At 36.7% G+C, this 19,184-nt stretch overlaps 2 protein-coding genes across 6 annotated transcripts; both read right to left on the reverse strand.

Annotated features, from left to right (window-relative positions):
* Positions 1 to 875: 875 nt before the first annotated feature.
* On the reverse strand, positions 876 to 4,839 carry LOC114351013 (uncharacterized). 3 transcript variants are annotated; one of them, XM_028302049.1, is made up of 5 exons: positions 4,619 to 4,839; positions 4,422 to 4,502; positions 4,135 to 4,223; positions 3,175 to 3,986; positions 876 to 2,785 (listed from the first exon to the last, which is right to left on the reverse strand). In XM_028302049.1, the coding sequence occupies exons 3-5, from the start codon at positions 4,219 to 4,221 to the stop codon at positions 2,209 to 2,211; spliced, it is 1,476 nt and encodes a 491-aa protein (XP_028157850.1). In that variant the 5' UTR covers positions 4,222 to 4,223; positions 4,422 to 4,502; positions 4,619 to 4,839; the 3' UTR covers positions 876 to 2,208. The 3 variants fall into 3 exon arrangements, with proteins under 3 accessions (XP_028157850.1, XP_028157849.1, XP_028157848.1); XM_028302048.1 differs by having other exon boundaries at positions 876 to 2,519; positions 2,574 to 2,785; positions 4,422 to 4,839; XM_028302047.1 differs by having other exon boundaries at positions 4,422 to 4,839.
* A 6,157-nt stretch (positions 4,840 to 10,996) lies between these two features.
* LOC114351011 (probable serine/threonine-protein kinase nek3) lies at positions 10,997 to 18,562 on the reverse strand. Of its 3 annotated transcripts, none has more exons than XM_028302044.1 (4): positions 18,540 to 18,562; positions 17,885 to 18,033; positions 16,753 to 16,856; positions 10,997 to 12,337 (listed from the first exon to the last, which is right to left on the reverse strand). In XM_028302044.1, exons 2-4 carry the CDS (start codon positions 18,021 to 18,023, stop codon positions 11,339 to 11,341), a joined length of 1,242 nt encoding a protein of 413 aa, XP_028157845.1. In that variant the 5' UTR covers positions 18,024 to 18,033; positions 18,540 to 18,562; the 3' UTR covers positions 10,997 to 11,338. The 3 variants fall into 3 exon arrangements, with proteins under 3 accessions (XP_028157845.1, XP_028157843.1, XP_028157844.1); XM_028302042.1 differs by having other exon boundaries at positions 18,402 to 18,557; XM_028302043.1 differs by lacking the exon at positions 18,540 to 18,562 and adding an exon at positions 18,194 to 18,353.
* Positions 18,563 to 19,184: the final 622 nt, after the last annotated feature.

The following is a 19,184-nucleotide window of genomic DNA, read 5'->3' on the forward strand; positions in this document are numbered from 1 at the left end:
TAATTAATCCGTCAGTTAGCTTATCAAAAACTACTCGACGCGTATTTTTCACTTTTTAAAACTAATGAAAATGTTAAGAGACAAAGCGTGCCAAAGTTCTAAAGAAAAGGCCCGTGACGTCAGTGAGTGCGTAAAAGTGCAGCACTTTGTGACGTCGCGCGGAACTTTAACGCACTATAACTTTGTTATTATTTGTTTGATTAACAATTAAAAATATACGTGTCCAATATTTTTTTATATTAAAATTGACAGACTAAAAAATTTTTTTAGGAAACTAGCCTATTATCGCTTCGGAGCGGAGGTACACACACCACATTAAGTTTCCACAAAAACGGAGAGGTGTTCAATTGATTTCGTTATTTCCACATCACCTCTCGGTTCCCACTACCGAACCGGAAAATCTGCCGGACCGGTAAAATTCCCGTAAGGGCTAGTGGCTGTACATTGTACAATTTATATGAAGCTATTCACATTATCCCGGTACCGAAATTTTTGCCGAGCGTTTTGTCACTGCGAAATTCCGGTAGAACCAATGGCAGTGTGAACGAGTTTGTCGGGCATCGGTCAGAGAGCCTCCTCGCGTCATTCGGCTCGCATATTTTGATGAACTGACTTGACTATCTTATTTTCTTGTGGGATCCGGCGTAATGTGAACACTGTCCGGCGTCCGGTTTCCGGCAAATTTGGCCGGTCCGGCGTAGTTAACCGGGCCTATGAAATCGTCCTGTGTCCTGTCTTTCCAGTGCACCATACACAGCACATTTTGTACAATCAAAGTCTAGTGTCGATCACACGGTTGAAATTTCCGTTTACGACATAAAAAAATATATTGAACTCTGAACATTCTTGGTATACATTCTCTTTTGCCGTACTGAGTCATATCTTTTAGGCATTTTAAATTTTTCAAACAAAAATTGGTTAAACTTATCTAAATGTAACTTAATGTTAACTTTTTAACAGCCATTTATATTCCTTACGTCATGCTTGCTACGAGTTTGAACAGACAACAGCAAATCAGACTATACATTTTTGTTATATTTTCTATGAATTACAACTAAATAAGACACCTCAGCATTTATCGTGTGTGTCATCGTCGTACTTAACATTGAGTATCAAAATTAACCTTTAGTTACTATACTAAAAATGGAAAATAAATAATGTAGTTTGCGGCACATTTTTCCATTAATATTAAAGCACTAGCTTTTCTATTAAGACCACTTTTACCCTTTTCAATTCAGATCAGTGTGAAAAGGACGGCGTTTATTAAACTTAAAATAACTTTCAGTTAAAACTAATTGGTCGTTTCAGCCAAAGGACGTTCACTGCTGGTCAAAGGCTTCCCTCAAGGATTTTTAAAACAACCAGTCATGCTACCCGCGACCTTTACAAGATCCCCGGTCCACACTCAATTTGAAACTAATCATCTAGTAACTAAACTAAAAACAGTAATTAAAAATCACAAAAGTAATAAATAACAAAATCAATGTAATAAGTTCACATGAAAATGTTCATTATTTCAAACTAAATAACACTTCCACAAACATCACTATAAAAATACTAGCTTTTGCCCGCTGCTTTGCGTGCGTTGTTTTTGGTCTGGACTTTTATCCATAGTCTAATATTGCCAACTTTTTTTCTCACTTCAAAAGGCGTTGAAACGCCCTGTGTTCAGTTTTCTTTTCTTGCTTACCAGGCTAAGACTAGCCTTAGACCTAGTCTAATCTCCGGTCATATTTCTTTCCTTATTATGTACCTACATTCTTCTTCTTTTCCCTTACGTTGATGTTGTATTATTCACGAGTTCTACCGAGCCTTCGCCCACACTATACTTGCATGTTTTTCAATGAGGGCTATCGTTTTTATACTTAACAGTTGGCACCCCTGGCGATTGACAGGACCTTACTCTACAGTGGCGCCATCTTGATGAGTGCAAAAGCGATAGTCCTCCTACCACTTTAGCGCTCACCAGTTGGTGCCACTGTCTTCGCTACTAGCAAGTGACAGGACCTTACTCTACAGTGGCGCTTACTGGTGAGCGCTAAAACGATAGCCCTCATTGATCCTGGCCGAACCTGTCTCTTGTATTGGTACTCATGTCGCGGTCTCTTGTCTCTGTCACGGCGCGAACCACTTCAGTTTTAATCCAAAATGGTAGTAAAAAGCATATTAAGAAGGGTTAGAAATAAAGTATACCATTTTACGTAGTTACTATTGTTCCGCAGGTTGTATCGTTGCGTCGATTACGGCGGGTTGTATCGTTGCGTCGGCTACGACAGGTACTAACGGGACGTCCATTACGGCAGGTTGTCTCGTTGTTTCAGTTACCACAGGTTGTATCGTTGCGTCGGTTACGGCAGTTTGTATCGTTGCGTCGTTTATGGCGGGTTGTATCGTTGCGTCGGCTAAGACAGGTTCTAACGGGACGTCCATTACGGCAGGTTCTCTCGTTGTTTCAGTTACGGCAGGTTGTATCGTTGCGTCGTTTACGGCAGTTTGTATCGTTGCGTCGTTTACGACAGTTTGTATTGTTGCGTCGTTTACGACGGTTTGTATCGTTGTGTCGTTTACGACAGTTTGTATTGTTGCGTCCATTACATCAGGTTCTACCATTGTGTCGATTACATCAGTTTCTACCGTTGAATCGATAACGTCAGGTTCTAATTTGAAGTTTAGAACAATGTTTGCTATATCGTCTTCCGTAGGTACGTCGAAGACTTCCGAAACTATAGCTTCAGCTTCTAAGTTAGACTCCAAAGCTTTCAATGCTGCTGCCTCTTCTTTTTTCCTGTAATACACAAATGTTTATTTAACAATGAAATATCTACAATAAGTTCATCATTATCATCATCAACAGCCCTTTACAGTCCACTGCTGGACTATGAGCCTCCTCCACTATAGTGGAGGGTTTTGCCATAATCTCCACGCTTGGCAGGCGGGTTGGAGATCGCAGTTTAAAAGATTGATGTTTTTCAGAGAGCGCTGCTGCCCATTCTCTGTTTGATGTGTAGTCCCTAAGTCGCCTCTTACGACACCCGCGGGAAGAGTAGGGGTTGGTGACAAATGTATTCTACTCTGCCGTCACCACACGGCCACAATAAATTCATCAGAGTTTAACATTGAGAAAATAGCAGCTATGACTGGGTGTTGCTATATTTAATATTGATAATAACTTACTTCATTAACTTTTCTGCTCTTGTCCATATATCTTCTTTAATTGACTCTTTTATTTGACTTTTCTCCACATACTTCTGGTAATATTCATTGAAATTTGTTGTCGGTTGGTACGTATCAACTGATGACGTAGGTGGCTTTTGAGGAGGGGAAAAGGTCTCAACAGAGTCACTCCCTGTACTTTTAGAGGTTGATCCACTTCTTCTCTTAAACATTGCACCCGGATCTAATGCTAATGGATTATGTAAAATCTTACGTTCAGGATCTTGTGTCTTAGTAGCCGAAGAAGAAGGTTTATATGATGTTGATGATTCTTTTTTTTGAGGTGAGGAAGTAACGCTGTCACTCCTGTTGCTTTTTGATGTAGAGCCACTTTTTCTTTTAAACATTGAACCTGCCTCAAAATGAAGTGGATTACTTACAAACTTTGGCACATAAGTTTCAGGCACTTGATTATCCAACCAACCATTAACCTTCTCAACGGATTGGACTATCTCTGTGTCTGTTAAATCAGTTATGAAATCCATTGGTTTTAAAAGTTTTAGTGGTTCTTTAGGCTGTTCTGCATTTAATTTTGCACTCTCCTCAGCCATATTTTGTAAAATTGAATTAACAGCAACATTTTCTCTTTTCTTTTTTACTTTTTTCATCGCAGGTTTCTCAGTTTTACTTTGGACGGTTTTTGGTATGGCTCCTGTTCTGGTATTCGTGACATCTTTGCCAATCAATTGGCTCATAGATAACCTGTTAGGTTTGGATATTTCTACAACATATTCAGAGCTGTCCTCGCAGTTTAAGACACTTACATCTCTGACCTGAAAGTGAAAATTTTTTGTGCAATAAACAAGACCCAAAACACATATTTTACTCTGAACAAAGTAACCTAAACATGTTTTAGATGAAAGCTTACATTACTTTTAAATAATAACAACTAATGTAGGAATAAAACTGCAAAATACATACCTCATCTAGCATTTGCTGGATCATAGCGATGTCTGGTGGGCCGGTGTCACCTTCTCCAATACAATGTCCAAAATAATCCTCTCCCATGTCTGAAAACCATATTTACACCATAAAAATTATGTTGTAAACAGACAAGTTGTTTGAATGGTTATGTTTCTTTAATCTTACTGATGGAAAGTTGTATTAATTTTATACTAAATAAACCTTAGAGCAACCTAAGTTTTTGCTTTATATATTATTGTTTAATATAAGCCTATTGGAGTAATAACTTGAATATAAAAGTGTACCTTCAGGGATATTCAAAGCGGGTGGTTTCTCGTTGGCGCCAATTCCTTCAAGGTCGACCGGAACATCACACCCTTGTGCCTCTGCCAAATCCCGCATGATCACATGTTTATTAGACCAATCTGCCATAGTTGTAGCTCGGTATATTTAATTTATCAAATATTGTTTTCAAATTTTATCAAAATCACCAAGTACCTACTTAGCGGTTTGGTTATGATACTACGTTTTAACTATATCTTACAGTAATAAGGGGCCTAGACAAAGTATATTTTTGCCCGTTTACATTTCTATCGTAATCCATTAAGGATTTCCACCAACTTCAGGTAAGTTTTGAAATTTTCCAATTAGAAGAAATGCAAAATGCAAATTGCAAAATTAACCCGTCATTTTGTTAGTGACACTTGACTTGACATTTTGACAACTTTGACAACGATCCAAGTAGCGGTGGCCGATTCAGAGATATACTACGAAATCATTCGATTATGAAAATGACTCGAAATATCTCGATTATAACAGTTAGTTTAGTAGTTACTAATTCTAATCTACTAATACATAATATGAAGTTGGTAGGTCAACGAAACGACGACTAAACATTTTTCTTTGATTGAGTAAAATGATTCATAGGTGGTTTAAATATTTGTTTAGAATATTAAACAAACCACAAAACTAACTATTTAATTAAAACATAAAATATTAAATTTTCAAGTGGACCAAAATGGTCTACTAAAAGTTGCGTCACTTTTCGTGCACTTACTATCTATTATATCTTTCGTGCTTTACTAATCTACAACGTTAAATAAATCCATTAAGAGTAAAAAGCGTCTATCTCACACCACCGTAATAAAACAAAACAAACTAAACCAATGTCTAATATACTTACCTCCGGCTCCTACTAAAGAAAGTAGTCATGGAGCAACTGTCGACTTCATTTTATAATTTTAATAAAAAGTAAAACAGTCTCCAAAAAAATTGCACTAAAAAGTAGAAACATAATTATTTTTATACCATGATTGATATTTTAGAAGTCGGTGCCAAGATTATAAAACGTATGAAATTTGCCGGCACCGACTCCAAAAGTATCAATCACATTCGAATTGGGAACCTACTCCTTTTTTTAAAAACACGATTAGTACTTCTAATTAGTAACATCATTCGATTATGAAAACATAATTACTACCCGTTCGCGCTAAATTTACCGGTCTTTGGAATGCGCGTCCCCTCCCCCAACCGCGATTAAACGCAATTAGTTAGTGATTAAACGCAATAAGTGTCTTACTTTACGCAAATACACAATTTTTATCAATATTAATAAATAAAACATATTTTTAATGTAGTTCGCTATAGTTATAGACGCGTAGACGCTTTCATTCGAGTGACGTCATATCGCCAGCGACAAACTTATCGCGAACGGATAGTAGTTGCTATTTCCGTAATCGATTATCAACATTAGTAATACAAAATAAATCGATTATGCCGATCATTCATAATCGGCCACCGCTGATTCAAGTTTTTTAAATAATTTTAAGGATAGAACTGTGTATGGCTTCATGCAATTTGCACATTCAGCCAGTTCGTGATTGTCAATCAATATTTTCCGGTCGATCCGAGTCAAACAGAAGCAGGGATTTTGGCGGGAAATGGGCGGGAATGATTTTCTTTTTGTTTACTCACTTTTTTTTATTGTTCTTTAATACTATTCTATAACCTACTATCGATCGATACCCGTTTGTTTGAATATTTAGGATTAGGGGGACAAGAAGTCCCTCTAATCCTGGCACCCTAGGCGGGAATGTGAAGCGTCATGTTAGTCGGTTGTTCTAAGTTCTAAAATTCGTGTTTAGACGACCATTAATAATGCATGTGCATGAGTGTGGGTAAATGAACCATTTAGTTCCGTTTTGTAACTCGTCTCACTTGAAACCTGAAAATGGCACAAATCAAGTCAGCCTCGATGTATATTGCCAACATCTAAAAAGAATATTTTATTTAGGGAATTCCCTGGTAGGTATTCTCTTCCCGTTTTCACTTTTTTTTACCCATGATGAAACCAAACAGGCATATGTAGTTATTTTTGCTTCGGGAGCTTTGATTACATTCTCAGTAATTTTTCTTCTCGTAGGTATTTTAACTGATTGGCCTTATCTACAAATTATATCCTAGTATCATGTCTCGAGTTCGTCTGCCTACTAGTGATGCAACGATTACCACTTTTACGAATACGAATATTAAATCTACTATTCGGCGAATACGAATAAGAATATCGCTACATAGTCAAGAAATCTCATAAATGGCAATGCCAGATTTTGTATGGAAGGTGGCGTCTTTTTTTTTCGCGCGGCCATCGACCAAACTTTGTTTTGTGATTACAAAATTGTGTAATAAACCAAACTTACTATGGCATGTATACCTCTAAACTCAGTCTGAACTGAGTTACGAGCATTAGAAGTTTAATTATTTTCATACTAGATTTGCTTTTTGCGCGCAAGTTTTGTAAGAAATTGCAACAAAATATTGCGCTATTTTTTATTGCGCTGATTTTGCTGCATACTGATGTCTGGAGCCTTTAATGGATGGTATTGTTTGTTTACACATACAATGTCATTATTTTGTTGCAATTTCTTACAAAACTTGCGCTCAAACAGCAAATCTAGTATGAAAATCATCAAACTTCTGATGCTCGTAACTCAGTTCAGACTGAGTTTAGAGGTATACATGTCATACTAAGTTTGGTTTATTACACTATTTTGTAATCAAAAAACAAGGTTTGGTCGATGGCCGCGCGAAAATAAAAAGACGCCAATTTCCGGCATTGTCTTTTAACTCATTTTATTATGGTTAATGTTTTAGTAATTAAAATGGCAATGCCAGATTTTGTATGGAAGGTGGCGTCTTTTTTTTTTCACGCGGCCATCGACCAAACTTGGTTTTTTGATTACAAAATAGTGTAATAAACCAAACTTACTATGGCATGTATACCTCTAAACTCAGTCTGAACTGAGTTACGAGCATTAGAAGTTTGATGATTTTCATACTAGATTTGCTTTTTGCGCGCAAGTTTTGTAAGAAATTGCAACAAAATATTGCGCTATTTTTTTATTGCGCTGATACTGCTCCATACTGATGTCTGGAGCCTATAATGGATGGTATTGTTTGTTTACACATACAATGTCACTATTTTGTTGCAATTTCTTACAAAACTTGCGTGCAAAAAGCAAATCTAGTATGAAAATCATCAAACTTCTAATGCTCGTAACTCAGTTCAGACTGAGTTTAGAGGTATACATGCCATAGTAAGTTTGGTTTATTACACTATTTTGTAATCAAAAAACAAGGTTTGGTCAATGGCCGCGCGAAAAAAAAAAGACGCCAATTTCCGGCATTGTCTTTTACAAATCACTTTACTTTGTAACTAATCACAAAACAAAATAATAGGTACTTGTACAATCGACCTGCTATTCACTGTCAAATTCCGGAAGAAAAATTTACTTAACTACTAATTTGTTACATACTGACCGGGGTTTTCCCGTCGTGTCGTTGTGGCTATAGTGTTCGGAGACACACACGTGTGGCAAAATTTAAAAAAAGTAGGTATTCGTATTTATTATTTCACCGAATACGAATATTCGGTAAATGTCTACCATTCAGCGAATACGAATATTCGTATTCGTTGCATCACTACTGCCTAGCCTCGCTCGAGTTTGTTTTCACATGTCAAACTCTTTCTCATGCAAGGAGATAATGATCCAAAATTAAATGATACACGCGAATTTATAAAAAAACATGTATAATTAATTACGAATGACATAGGTAATAATTAAAAACAATAAATAAAATTAATATAAATAAAATCATTTCATAATTAAATCACAGCAATGCAAGGTACAGCCTCTTGGACGAAAATAATGTTACTTATTTACTGTAACTTATTCCACTTTAGGCATAATACCATGGTACATTAGCAATTTTAAGTCAGTACTGTAACTTGCATGGGTGCTGGGTAGATCTACAGAGCTAGATTAATTAAGTATCTGGATTATTTAATTAACAGACTAATGTATTGCAGACTTCGTAATAACACAGGCTGAATAAAATTGTGTTACAGTGTGGGAGTGTTTTTTTTTTCATATTAATTTCTTTTTTCAGTTACAATTTTTTGTTTAATAGTACAGAAGTCTGTGTATTTGCATAATTAAGTACTCAAAGTAGGTCAAACAAAAGTAAGAAACATACGTTTGACCTACTTTAAGACTCCTATTTACTATTATTATTCTAAACAAATGTGATAATTATTATGCTACAATCTTTCCTTCAGATATGGAGAATTGATATTATGTCGTAAGTTTTGCGTAGTTGGCAAGGCCGAATATCAAGTCAAAGGTCAAAAATATATGTAATTAATTACATAGTATTTAAATAGTACTTACAACATCAATTATTTTAAAGAAAAAAATTGGATTCATAAAAATATTGTTTTCGCCCATATGGAGCCTTTACATGTCTTAATTTTTTTTGCCCTACCACTCCAGTGCTTCAAGACCAACATTTGGCAAGCGAACATTTGGAAAACCCTAAAAGCAGCCCTTTTGTCACGCGGGCGAAGCCGCGGGCGGATAGCTAGTACTAAATAGAAATAACGGTAGTAATGTAAGTACATTATTGATTCAGAAACAATAATTTACCACGCATCCTCGTAAGGTTTTGTTTCTATCTTGCATTATTTTACATTGATTTATATTACATTTATTTATATTTAATACATAAATTAATATATGTATTAAAAGATGAAAAAAAAGATGCTCAGTTCAGATAAAATTTCCAAAAACAGATAATAAAAAAGACTAATTAAACAGTAGTAAGTACCTACTTAAAAATCGTCATTTTTATAGAATAAAAATAATATTATACCTAATCTTTTATTATCTCTCATTCCGATTGACCCCCTTTTTGGTTTATTTTCACTTTGGGATCAATTATCTTATAATTTTAAAATGGCAGCAGCGCTCTCTGAAAAACATCAATCTTTTAAACTGCAATCTCCAACCCGCCTGCCTAGCGTGGAGATTATGGCAAAACCCTCCACTATAGTGGAGGAGGCTCATAGTCCAGCAGTGGACTGTAAAGGGCTGTTGATGATAAAAATGAATCGCAAAATGTGTTGGTAAGCGCATAACTCAACAACGCCTGGACCAATTTTACCAATTTTTTTTTTAAAATGTTTGTTGAAGTCCAAGGATGGTTTTTACAGCGAGAAAAGTTTGAATAATTTCCGGGTAAACCCTAAAAAACTCGTAACTTCACCCCTAAGGGTAAAACGGGGTCCACGCGTACGAAGTCGCGGGCGGCCGCTAGTTTCATAATAAAATTAAACTTATCGCAAATGGACTTTATACATACAATTTTCTAGAGTTAAAATATTACAATAAAAGAAATTTTGTTTCACTTGATTATAAAGTCATCACTTACCTAAATAAAAACCTAATGTAAAACTGTTTGCAACAATTGCAAGCAATATGGTTGCTAATTTTATTTTTAGAACCAGGTTCTCCAATTTGGCGATCTTTATATCAATGGAGTGTATCATTAACACGAATATTTTAGTTTTTTTTATCATACCTCTAAAATTTACATTTCAAATAAATATCACAAATCAATCGTAAAGACTCTTTTACTCGGTCCGACCGATTTTTACAATATTGTGAAAAAAAAAAACAATGCAAGAAAAGAATACTTCTGAAGTACTTACGGTTAAAACGTATTCAGTAAACAGAATAGCTGGACTAGACCTCTAAAGAGGAATAAATAACCAAGTCCATGATGGCCCCTTTAGGGATTATCCTAAACAAAAAAGTTTTAATACTTATTGTAGTATCTAATTATATCAAATTATAGGTACATTATGTACATGTATTCCGTCTTTTGTGACAAATTCACAGCATTCACAACCTTTCGAGATATCTACCTACATCTCATCATCTGTTTAAGGGCTGATTTTTCAATCCTCAGATCTCTTTTATCTGAAGAATAAGTTTGGCACATTGACAGTTCCAGTATGGGAAATATGTCAAAATGACAATTTTATTCTTCAGTTAAAAGTTATCCGACGATTGAAAAATCAGCCCTGAAACGAATTTTCAAATAAACATTTTTATTGAAAAAAAAAGACTAATTCATCTAAGTTTAGATAGCAGTAAATAATGGAGATTTATAGTTAAAGGAAAAATGCTGATTTGAAAACACGTCTACTATTATACTCGTTTGTCACACAACTACCAAAATGTAACTACTTACAACGACACAGGTAAATAAAATATATCTGACTATGAACACAATACAATCTGTGCATGGCCAACGTCACCTATACAATACAACAATGTTAAATAAAATAAAATAAATAAATACATGTTACGTAGTCCACTTAGAGCAGTGGTTCTTAACCGGTGGTCCACGGACCACTGGTGGTCCCGCCTTAGTCAAAACTACTTTTAACTGATTTTTGCAGTCAAACTGGTTTACTTTTGACCGATTATGATTATGAGGTGGTCCCTGACCAGACAGAAATTTGGTAAATGGTCCCTCATGACTTAAAGGTTAAGAACCACTGACTTAGAGCAAATAGCACCTGCACGAATAGCACCTGGCCTAGTCCACATAAAGCACTAAAATTAAATAGTAAAATTGAATCTACGAATAGCGTTATCGATAGAAGCTCTACCAGTAGGCCTAAGATGCGCGCCGTGATAACTTTTATCGACGTCAAAATGTATGGGCAAAATCGATAAAATGGCGTGATAACCGCTTATCGCGGCGCGCATCTTAGGCCTACTGGCCAGGTGCTATTTAGGCGGGTGTTCTAAGTGGACTACGTCATATTACATTATTTTTTATTGCAGAGTCGCCTCTTAATATAACCAACCAGCGTTTAGCTTGAAGTGCCATCGTCTGGAAGTTTGACAGAAAGACAAGATTGTTCTATCTGTTTCCTTTCTTTTTCCTTCATTTTTCTCATGGCAACATCCCATATATTATCATCTCGTGAGGTTGCTTCACGTTTTTCACTAGCTTTTGCTCGTTGATTATATTCTTTAGTTAAATCCTCCGCTAGCTTTGAAGGTTTAAAAGAAATGTCGAGCGATGGCGTCAAGTTAACCGTTGAACTGGAACTGCTCCTGCTGTCGTCACTCGACTTCCCACTATTCTTCTTCTTGAAATATATCGGCCCCAAGCTAAGGGTAGGCCCTTTGGGTTTGGGCGACTCTGGCTTGTGCAGCCAATCATTGACTTTATTAATTGACTTTTGTATATTGGGATCCATCACGTGAGGAGGGTCACTTTCCGACTTCGGAGAAGTTCTCCCAGATCGGCTAGAGCTCTCTAGTGTTGACGATTCTAATTCTGCTGGTGATGCGTCCGCATTGCTGGTAGATTCAGAATCGTCAACGGGTACTGCTGCTGCCGGAGCCGATACGAAATAAGATGGAGTCATTAATTTAATTGGTTTTTCTTCTTCCGAGCGCGGAGTTGTATACAGCTTCAAAAGAGCAGCGATTGCAACATTTTTTTCTTTTTTGGCGTGAAGGTCTTCTTTGGCTGACACGTCAATTATTTTCTTTCTTAGTTGCGTTGATATCACTTCGATTTCTTCCTTTGAGGGATTTCTCTTGTCTATTCCATCATTACTGGAATCATTTATATCAGATTTTCCATTATGTGTTCTATTTTTAGAACTATTATTATTGTTGTTTTCATTTTTACATTGTTTATCACTTACATTAACATTAATACTAGGACTAGAATTATTAGCACATTTAGGCACGAACTCTGGAACGTTCGGGTCGAGTTTACTTATAGTTAGTGTAAAATCAGATTGAATATTTGGCACGCATGTGACGGTATCCGAGGGCCGGTCGAATTCATCTACCTGTAAAGAAAAGATTTGTAGATATTAAATTTAATGTTTGTCTAATAATAAAACGTTCAGTAAGTTCAGGTATTTTCGCTAATACACATACTGATAGTTTTTTGCCATCTTTGGAAAAAAGAGCAGCATTGGTGCTCTAAGCCGTATTCGAGAAGGCTCCAAAGCGCTCTAATACACACTACGCGTTATAGCTGCACAATGATGCAATCGTTTTTATACTTAACAGTTGGCACCCCTGGCGATTGACAGGACCTTACTCTACAGTGGCGCCATCTTGATGAGTGCAAATGCGATAGTCCTCCTACCACTTTAGCGCTCACAAGTTGGCGCCACTGTCTTCGCTACTAGCAAGTGACAGGACCTTACTCTACAGTGGCGCTAACTGGTGAGCGCTAAAACGATAGCCCTCATTACACTGTCCCTTATTATGAGTCTTATGCCCGCAGCTTCAGCAATTCAATTAAAAGTGACTTGATGAAGTCATTGCTTGTTTAAACGACGGGCAACTATAACAGAACTCTACACTACGCGTGCCACGACACGCACTTGGCCGGTTTCTCGTTCGTTCGTTCGTTTCAGTCAAATGACGTCCACTGCTGGACAAAGGCCTCCTCCAAGGTTTTCCACAATACACGGTCCTGCGCTGCCCGCATCCATTTTTCGAGCCAGCGTTCTTCGGATATCAAGTCAGCCAGTCCGACAGTCCGATACACGGTATTGTTACCTCTAATAAAATGGAAAACGATAGACATCGTTGTCATAGACACGGTGTCTATGACAACGTGTCAAGTCAGGTGTGCACCTGACTTGACACGTAGGCAATGACCAAAATGGAAACAATTTAATATTAATGTCCTCAAATGACGCCGTTTTGGAACGTGATCGTAAGTTAGTGTTTCAAATTACACATTCCCTAACAAGGGCCTCCTACCATGTATAACGGGTGCCTATTTGGAATATTGTTTATGAAAGTCATACCTACATGTCTTATACTTTAGGTAACCGCTTCTTTCTGAGTAACGACAACACTTACGCCCGTATTCACAAACGATGCTTGTTTAAGCGAATAGAGCTCTGTGATTGGTTCGTGTGTCACCCTGTGCATCCACGGACACTGTGAGAACTCATAGTAATGTTTGTGAATACGGGCATTAGGTAGGTAGCTTATACTATGCATCCAGGGTTGCCAGGTCCAAAAACACAAAAGCCGGACTCTGTGCTTCATTTGGCCGGACATTTTACCCTAAAAGCCGGACATGTGACGGGGGGGGGGGGGGGNTAGAAAAAAATGTATATTAACTACCCACTAAACAAAATAATAACCACAAGCTAATTTGTATTCCATTCTATGCACCAATCAAATTGTTTTGTAAATAGTTTATCGTGAAATATTTTTGCCAAATGAAACATTTGGCAAAACATACTTTGCCAAACAATAATTTGCTAAACAATAATATGCCAAAAACGACATTTGCGAATTAAAAGTTTGCAATAAGTTGTTTTGCCAAATGAGAATTTGCCAAATGAAAATTTGCGAAACGTTGTTTGCGATGTGATAATTTGGGAAACGTTTTTTGGCCAAACATTAGTAATCCTCCGCTTTGACAATTAAAAGTTCTGAAACTTCAAATGCAACCCGCATTATCTCAAAAACTCTAGCGATAAGACTACTGTGTCTTTAGTCAATTTCGACTCTTGTTAATGGACCTTTCATGTTTTACAGTACTCATTGTTTCACTCGAACCCGTAACTCTTATCCCTGTGAACAATAGTCAGTTTGTTTAAACTTTAAACAAACGGTGCAGTTGAAAGAACATTTTCTCGGAACTGCTGTGGTATGCGGCATGAGCCTTAATTATTGCGGCAAAAGTTCAGCTGCAACGTACACGGAAACGAACAAACTCAAACGTAATGTAATGGATCGTCAAGATACCCTGTCGCGGTATTTTGGCAGATAGATTGTTATGTGTCATAAATATTTAATGTAACAACCAACAATTATTTTGTTTTTTAACCACAACCAGACCGAAGGTGGACAGAAGCGAGTTTCACCAGAAATGCTCAACACAGTTCCTCTGTGGGGATAATAACTGAAAAGTCAGTATAGTTCCAAAATACTGAACTGTCCTACTGTCATATTATAGGTCCATGCTGTCATATGCATGACATTGACAGTGGGGCGCCACCGTCAATACCGGATCGCTGGTTCCGATTTTTGTCATGTTGGAAACCATATACTTGAACGATGGTAGCGCCCCCCTGTCATTGAGTTTGGTGGGACAGTTCAGCGTGGGTCATCATATTCAGTCACGATTCAGTATATCAAAGACGTCAAAAAGAATTGCTGTCAAACTGAAAAGTTCCAACAAGGGTATAAATCTCAGCCCCCCTAGACAAAACGCACTTTTTGATCGAATCGAAAATAGAATCCGTCAAAACTCCATACAAAAGAGGGGCTTTTCGACCACTTTTCGACTGGTTTGCGATTATAATTTGCACTTTGTCTAGACCCACAGATCATAGAAATCAAATCTCTCACGGTTTTCAACTTTCACGTTCCATTTTACAGTTTACAGAAACAGTCTCATCTCAAGTGTTTTCTCGAAACACTTAATTCACTTGTGATTCCACTTCACGGTATTTGTATGAGTAGTTTGCTATAGCTAGCAGTGTCATATTATTATTATAACCCAATGTACCAATGACTAATCCCTAAACATTCCAGTTGTGATTCCAGTGACGCAACCAACCCGGTGCGGTGGTCATAACTAGGGATTGCAACCCGGTATGTTACCTGCGGTGAAACCTTTACGCTCACATTCACAAACATTACTATGAGGTCTCACAGTGCGCCTGGACGCACAGGGTTTCACGTACCAATCACAGAGCTTTATTCAACGCTGTGCGTTCGATTTGCTGCTTGCCGGACCCGGTTTGCAATCCCTAGTCATAACATTCCTCAGGAGTTCTATCTATTGTTATTCCATAATTTCCTAAAGGACAATAAATTAAGTCAACTCGTATCTTTGTACAAATTCTTAAGTGCTTTTGCCTATTAACCTTCTTGTGTGTCATTCCTAAAACAACTACCCCAAAATTTCACCTTGTTAAATACTTAACCGGTCTCTCTGCCGTAGAGTCTCCGGTTATAATTTAGTCTTAATTTATGGTTACTTCATTGTAAGTAGGCCTACATAAATAAGAGTGGAAGTCGAGTGGTCTACCTACCAGGTCATAACTTTTTTATGATCGTATTATAATATATTTTACAAGCAAACCAGAAACTAATATGTGACCAAACCTTAAAAACCCATAAAAATCTCATATACCTATTATCCTCAGTTGACAAGGTTTCGATTAAGAATTGGGGTCGAATATTTACACATCAAAATCTGTTTATCTTGTGCCGAGCCCTTTCATACGACACGATACCCCAACTGCCCAAATAACACGGTTAACTCAAATCAAAACACGCCGTTCCTTGTCTAAACCTAAAGACTTTCTTAATCGTCGTTTCAGCCAAATGACGTCCACTACTGGACAAAGGCCTCCCCAAGGTTTTCCATAATGAACGGTCCTGCGCTGCCCGCATCCAGGCTCTTTCCGCGACCTTTACCAGATCGTCGGTCCACCTAGTAGGAGGCCTGCCCACGCTACGTCTTCCAGCCAGTGGTCGCCACTCGAGAACTTTCCTGCCCCAACGGCCTAGCTCGTAGAGACGACTTTCTTATTAATATGATTTAATTACAAATGTATTTTTACAAGAGGTACGGAACCCTAAAAACTGTAATTCTGCATGAAAGGTAATGCAGATCGTAACAAAATGTTTGTATTGCTTAATATTTTTGTTTACCCAATAATAATTTGTTAACACAACACATCTGATGCCAATTGAGTGTACACTCAGCAAAATTAAATTAGCACAATAATGTCTCGTGTTTAACTGCATAATTTTGTTTTGTTTTGAGCTTAACATTCGATTCGAGACTTCTAGAAAACGTACGTGTACCTACTAATACACACAAAATCACGCTATATTTTTTAACTAACCATCTTTTTACTGCAGCTTCGGCCGCGTGTCGGTAACTTGATAACATGCAGGTCTATACCTGCTTGTTATCTATATTTCGAAGGCAGTGAAAACGTTTTTCGAAACAGTCGTTCGCGACTACGTCATTCGATTCTGCTTTCGAACCTATGAGGCAGTGGAAAAAGAATTCGCAACAGCGTTGGTCGCTACAACGGCTTTCGATTCGAACCTACGAAGGCAGTGGACTCACCTACTTGTCATCAAAAAAATTAGGCATGTGCAAGGGTAAAAAAATGCAAGGGCGTGTAAGTGGCCCATAATTAAAAACGACGAAATGTTGAATAGTAAACCTTAACAAGATGATGCAAAGCAGAAAATAACTTACCATCCTCAACATTTGAGTGATCCCCTTGAGGTCTGGCCCGTTGTTCTCGAAATGTATCACGTTTGGGTCATCCGCGGCAGAAAACCTCAAATTGAATTCTTCGTCTGCAACAAATAGAACTCATTGTTGACTGTCAGCAGATAGGAACTTTATGATTTTTTTGCTAATAAAATAGGTAATTAATTATGTATGTATGAGACGCTGTTGATGCTATGACTTTTGTACTACTGCCCCAACTTCTAAGACTTTCTAAACTTTCTATTAAAAACCATTATTTTGTGATTGTGTTCTCTAGTAAGTTGATTTTTAAATTTTTTAATGATAATAAAGATCTTAAACCATTATGTATGTACGTACTTTATGTTATGCATTGAATTAAATTTTGTAATAGTTAACATCTTAAATTAGCATTAGCTCTAAATTACATATTTTGAAAACAACAATTTCAAGGAATAGTCATTTCACATACATGTAACTGTTAATTAAATAAAACTGTCGCCATAGCAAGCATAGCACCAGAAATTCGCGCTTATATCAATGTAGAACAAGATATTTAACGATTTAAAAATATGTCCATAACTGGGGGATTCCCTTAATGGCTATACCTATAGACTTCATAAGCAGTTAGGGTTCCCACTTCTTCTTTATTGATCCAAAAAAATAAAGATTGAAGAATCACATTAAAGTGGTTATAATAAAAACACATCAAAAGCAAGTGAGATGAGTTCTAATAAGACATTTCTGATTTAGACAAACAACTTAAGTACTCAAGTACCTACCTATTTGTGTCTGTGTTGGTAATAGTTGAAGAAAAAAAGAAAATGAAAAAGAAATGCATTATTTAATTTAAATATAAAATCAATATAAGCTTTAAAGCTTTTTTTTATTGATTTATCAATAAAAATGTAATGTTTGCAATTTCATAACTGTTTGACATCTGGTGTCATTTAACATTCACTACAATTCATTGAATTTCTTACAGCACCCAAACAAGTTCGAATAAAACAAATAAATACTGTGTGATTTGGTACCCTTTATCGGGCACAGTATAAAATAATAATTAAATTGTTTTTAGTGTTTTTGGCTATTAACAAAAGGAATTCAAAATATGGGTTAATAATGGGGTACATACCGTCTTCCATCCTTCGTACAGGTGGAGGACCCTCTCCCACTACAACATACTTTTCCTCGACATCTGTATACTGTCCGGTCACCTCTGCTAAATCTTCCAGGATATCTGCTTTTGAGCGCCATCGGTCATGACAACTCATTGTGGTGATTCTGTAAACAAACTGGTAAATATTTGTGATTGTGAGATGTTTTAGTCGAACAACTTATTTAGATGAACAATCCAATTCTATGAAAATTGAGGTCAGACGGTAGATTGTTGGTTTTGTCAGACAATTATTGGAGACAAGTACTTCAAATTCAAAATTCTTACTCATTGTTCTACTTGTTAGATTATGTACTGGTACTACTACTATTCTTTTCTGTTAACAAATTGTTTCATTCAAAAATAGCTATTATGGTGCCGACAACAGCTTCATACAAGTATTGTACAGCAGATGTTTTGCAACAAAATTGTAATCAGAAAGTTTTTTGTAATCTGCACAATCATTTTCTATTTAAAACCGAAATGTCATACATACCTTAAAAATATTTAAAAAAAATAGATGTACCTATACGGGGATTAATTTATAACTAAATAGGGTCATATATGAAACGATTTTTATAGTGAGTGAGAATATTGGTGAGAAATGAGAATGAAATATTGAATTTGAGTGCACCTGCTGCGTGCGCCGCGTGACTGACACTGACAACTGACAATGATCACAGATGTCTAAACACAGATATGGATAATATGGATTAGAGTAGATACAGCAAGTTGATCGTCAAAGCGTGCCATTCCGATATGTCCAAATGGACATACATGGTCGAGTGATGTTCATGTAATCCGATTACAACAATCGGTCACGATGATTTTACGAGAACAGTAGTACGAACACAGTAGAAAGAAGATATTATTTACGGATTGAGAATTGTAATTAACAGCACAAGTAGCCAATAATTAATTAGAATAAAGTAGCAGTAGAAGAAGTATAAAGTAGCATTGTTTTTAATACATATCCTGCGATGTACTCTTAAGAGTTAAAACCATGGTCCCTGTATGTGGTGCACTCATACCGATCCCAAGGAACCGTACTTACTCATAACAATAAGACACACACTGATCCATGTATTCATGCACTTGACTTTATGTCTTGAAACGCTGGTAGGGTAAAAAAAATAACGAGATTTGACGATTTGTAAGTATTACTTTATTTTAAAAAGGTAAATAAAGATGCTTTTGGTTTTGTATTTAACAAATTATCAGTTTTATCGGAATTAATTAATTTTCGAATCGAGTCACACGATATCATTCGATGACTTTG

This window comes from Ostrinia furnacalis, unplaced genomic scaffold (assembly GCF_004193835.3).
Source record: "Ostrinia furnacalis isolate ACB-3 unplaced genomic scaffold, ASM419383v2 OfSCF1066, whole genome shotgun sequence".
NCBI classification, from domain to species: domain Eukaryota; kingdom Metazoa; phylum Arthropoda; class Insecta; order Lepidoptera; family Crambidae; genus Ostrinia; species Ostrinia furnacalis.

Excerpts from the sequence above, each read along its gene's own strand:
- LOC114351011 (XM_028302044.1), bottom strand. The coding sequence starts at position 18,023 with ATGAGTTGTCATGACCGATGGCGCTCAAAAGCAGATATCCTGGAAGAT. Across the intron at positions 16,857-17,884 it reads TGTACGAAGGATGGAAGACG|ACGAAGAATTCAATTTGAGG; the intron begins GTATGTACCCCA and ends TATTTGTTGCAG. Across the intron at positions 12,338-16,752 it reads TCACTCAAATGTTGAGGATG|GTAGATGAATTCGACCGGCC; the intron begins GTAAGTTATTTT and ends TTTTCTTTACAG.
- LOC114351013 (XM_028302047.1), bottom strand. The coding sequence starts at position 4,548 with ATGGCAGATTGGTCTAATAAACATGTGATCATGCGGGATTTGGCAGAG. Across the intron at positions 4,224-4,421 it reads CGCTTTGAATATCCCTGAAG|ACATGGGAGAGGATTATTTT; the intron begins GTACACTTTTAT and ends TATGGTTTTCAG. Across the intron at positions 3,987-4,134 it reads TCCAGCAAATGCTAGATGAG|GTCAGAGATGTAAGTGTCTT; the intron begins GTATGTATTTTG and ends TTTCACTTTCAG.